The sequence below is a fragment of the Emiliania huxleyi genome (genome assembly GCF_000372725.1).
Source record: "Emiliania huxleyi CCMP1516 unplaced genomic scaffold EMIHUscaffold_476, whole genome shotgun sequence".
Lineage (NCBI taxonomy): Eukaryota > Haptophyta > Isochrysidales > Noelaerhabdaceae > Emiliania > Emiliania huxleyi.
The window spans coordinates 7,085-10,073 of NW_005198420.1; the positions used below are offsets into that span (position 1 = coordinate 7,085).

Here is a 2,989-nt window from a genome sequence, read left to right on the forward strand (position 1 = left end):
AGGGTCCGAGAAGGGCCCGAGGCACAGTATCTGCACCTGGTCGGGCTAGGCGGAGAACGCGCGGCGGTACAACGCGACGCGGCCGCCGGACTTCCCGCTCGCGGCGGGCTTCAAGGTGCCCGTCGCGATGTGGTCGGGCGCGCGCGACTCGCTCGCCACTCCGGCGGACGTGGCGCGGCTGCAAGAGGCGATCGCGCCGACGGCGGCACCCGCCCGCGGCACCTGACGCGTCCGTGACATGTCCATACGCCGTGTCCCGTAGGCGCTCGCGCCGACGGGGAGGGTGGTGCACCACGCGGAGGTGAACACACACGCTGCAGCCTCTCCCTCTCCCCACTGCTGCCTCTCTCTGCCTCCACCACCACCACCACCACCTCTCTCGCTCTCGCTCTCTCACACACACACACACACACACACACACACACACACACACACACACACACACACACACACACACACACACACACGCCAACGACCTCTCCTCTCTCCTCGCACAGGTCGATTTCGCGCATCTCGACTTTACTTGGTCGACACGCGCCGCGGAGGCGGTCTACCAGCCGCTCCTCTGCATGATGCGCGCACGGCTACCGCCCGAGAGAGGGCCGTGCGCCGCCGAGGCTGCAGCCGAGCCCACACCCGGCCTTGCAGCCGAGCCTGCGGCCGAAAGACGGCGCAGCGGCGTCTTGCAATGAGAAAGTGCGAAGGTCTCGCGCGGCAGCTCGCTCGCTCGAGGCCGGCTCCTTCCTCCCTTCCTAGCAGCCTAGGATTCGGTTCGCCTCTTCCCCATCCAAGTCCCCATCTCCCTCTCGCTCTCGCCCATCGCGAGAATGGGGTCCCCACAGTAGAGTAGTTCATGCGCATCTGGGTGTGTTACATGCACAGCATACAGTGTCCAGCCTGTCAGATTCGCGCGTCGTGTCGGTCGAGAGCCCCTATTCTTGCGCCCATTTATTTTCGCGAGCCTGTGGTATCTGTCTACTAACGGGCTGAGCGGTATGCGGTATGCCGCGCCCGCGGCAAATGCCGCGCCCGCGGCAAAGAGTGAGGGCTCGACGGAGTGCGAGTGGGCCGCGGAGAGACAGAGAGCGTCCGAGACCGAGTCAGAGGTGACAGCACTGACAGGTAAGGTAAGGTAAGGTAAACGTCTCCACACACACAAAGTGGTGGGGCAAGGGGGGGCGACCCTTGCCCCACTGACACAAGTACTGACACGCGGGGAGGCGCCGTGTGCGCACGGGCGCCGTCCGCCAGTCACGTTACTCGTTTGACGGGTGCCCGGTGCACGACACTGCCGTAGTAGTACGCAGCAGCACACCGCCCGTACTAACATGAAGCTGGACGGCTTGAGGACATGCTGCTCTTATACTGCCTGACTGGTTTGGCGCCCCGCGAAGATTCGGCGCACGATCTTGTTGAATTCACGAACGTCCCCAAAGCCCGCTTCGATCACCGCCAGAAGCCGCTCGCGGTCCTTGGGTAAGAAGCACTCTGCCTTGGCCGCGTCGAAGTTCTCAAACGTTGCCGTGAGCTCCGCCTGCGCTTGGGCTGGATCCTTGAGCGGGTCGGCAATGAATAGGACCTCGATCCGCTCGACGGAGCCCCCCATGCGGAGGAACGTGAAGATCTCGAGCAAACACTTAAGGGTGGGGTGGTGGGGGAGGCCGCTCAGTCCTACATTATTAGAGATCAAGCAGCGGGCGTGCGCGGAAGATTGTGTGACGGCGGCGGCAGTGTTATAGCGGCCACTCTCACCCAGAGGCGGCGGCAGAAGGTCGGCCCCGCCACAACGAGCAGCTTTTGGCAGCCGGCGAGAAAGATTGGCAGGCACGTGAGCGATTGGTCAATGTTGGTCTGGTCAATGCAGGCCTTGTCCTGTGAAGGGGGGGGGGGGGGGGGGCGGGTAGAGACCGGTGTTGGTGCGCCTCGTGTACCTTTGCCGGGCAAGCGCGCACCAGCCACAGCGTGGGTTCGTGCCCCGTTTTGCGCCGTTGGCAATGAGCCCATTGTGCTATCGCCGTGTACTTGGCGCCGGGGATCTCTTCCTCGTCCTTCCAGCTGTGGCTCATAAACGCAGTGACCTCGCCCAGCCGCGCCGGAATCGATTTCGCTGCAAGGTCGAAGGCAGTCACCGCGGACATCGAAGCAGGCGAGGCTCGTCTCGAGCCAGTGGCCCCGGAATCAGCGAGATCATCGGCAGTGAGTTGGCTCGCAGGCAGGCAGCGGAAGAGCGCCTCTGCGGCAGCGAGCGCTCTTTCCGGATTGGCACGGCCGAGGAGCATCGCGATGGCTGCCGCCTCCTCCGCCTCACTACCGCGGCTACCGAGACGCCCAAGCCAGCGAGTCACCCGGCCGCGATTAGCAGGAGTTGCAAGGGCGGCGATAGCTATAGAGACGGCACCGAATATGATGTCACCAGCCCAAGCCGAACGTACGGATAGTAGCCCCGCACCAGACCAATCTGGGTGGTCGGCTAGCACAGCTGAAAAGAAGCCAACGTAAAGCATCCCATCACAGGCGGAGCTGAGGCGCAAGACCGCCCACATGCGTTGGAGTGCTTGGCGTGGCTGCATGACTGGTAGGCGTTTGCAGCCGCCACATGGCAGTGTGGCGACGAGCGCCGCGGCCGCACTGAGGTGCACCACGATCTTAGGCAGAAAGAACCTTTGGCACTGCGAACGGTGGGACACGGAGGGAACGGAGGGATTGGCAATCTCGATGCAGCCATGGGCATACAGGTAAGCGAGACCAAGGTAGAAGGCGAGGAAGACGGTGCATATAGTGCGAATCGCGCGCTCATCGGTGGGGAAGAGGGCGAGCAGGCCGAGGAAGAACCCCACCACCACCGGGATACGCCAGAAGTCCTTTTCTCCCACAACCTTGTCGATCGGGGTCCCCGCGATGCTCATAGCGACTGGCAAGATCCCGTACACGACGAGCGCCCACCCAATCTGCCCCATCGCGCCGCTCACCTGCAGCCGCCGCCGTACCG

The 2,989-nt window shown here is 63.7% G+C and overlaps 2 protein-coding genes across 2 annotated transcripts in view; one reads left to right on the top strand and one right to left on the bottom strand.

Annotated features, from left to right (window-relative positions):
• The window catches only part of EMIHUDRAFT_459304 (hypothetical protein), a 2,831-nt gene extending 1,682 nt beyond the window's left edge, over positions 1 to 1,149 (top strand). The window contains exons 5-7 of the mRNA XM_005767882.1: positions 48 to 187; positions 263 to 301; positions 498 to 1,149. Of these exons, the coding sequence (XP_005767939.1) occupies positions 48 to 187; positions 263 to 301; positions 498 to 850 (532 nt within the window). The 3' untranslated portion in view covers positions 851 to 1,149. The remainder of the gene's footprint in view (positions 1 to 47; positions 188 to 262; positions 302 to 497) is intronic.
• Positions 1,150 to 1,314: 165 nt separating this feature from the next.
• On the bottom strand, positions 1,315 to 2,034 carry EMIHUDRAFT_370628 (hypothetical protein; the record flags this gene model as incomplete). Its single annotated transcript, XM_005767883.1, has 3 exons — positions 1,315 to 1,637; positions 1,754 to 1,872; positions 1,953 to 2,034. Coding segments are annotated over 3 exons (243 nt in total), but the record flags the coding sequence as incomplete, so codon positions are not given.
• Between the last annotated feature and the right edge of the window lie 955 nt (positions 2,035 to 2,989).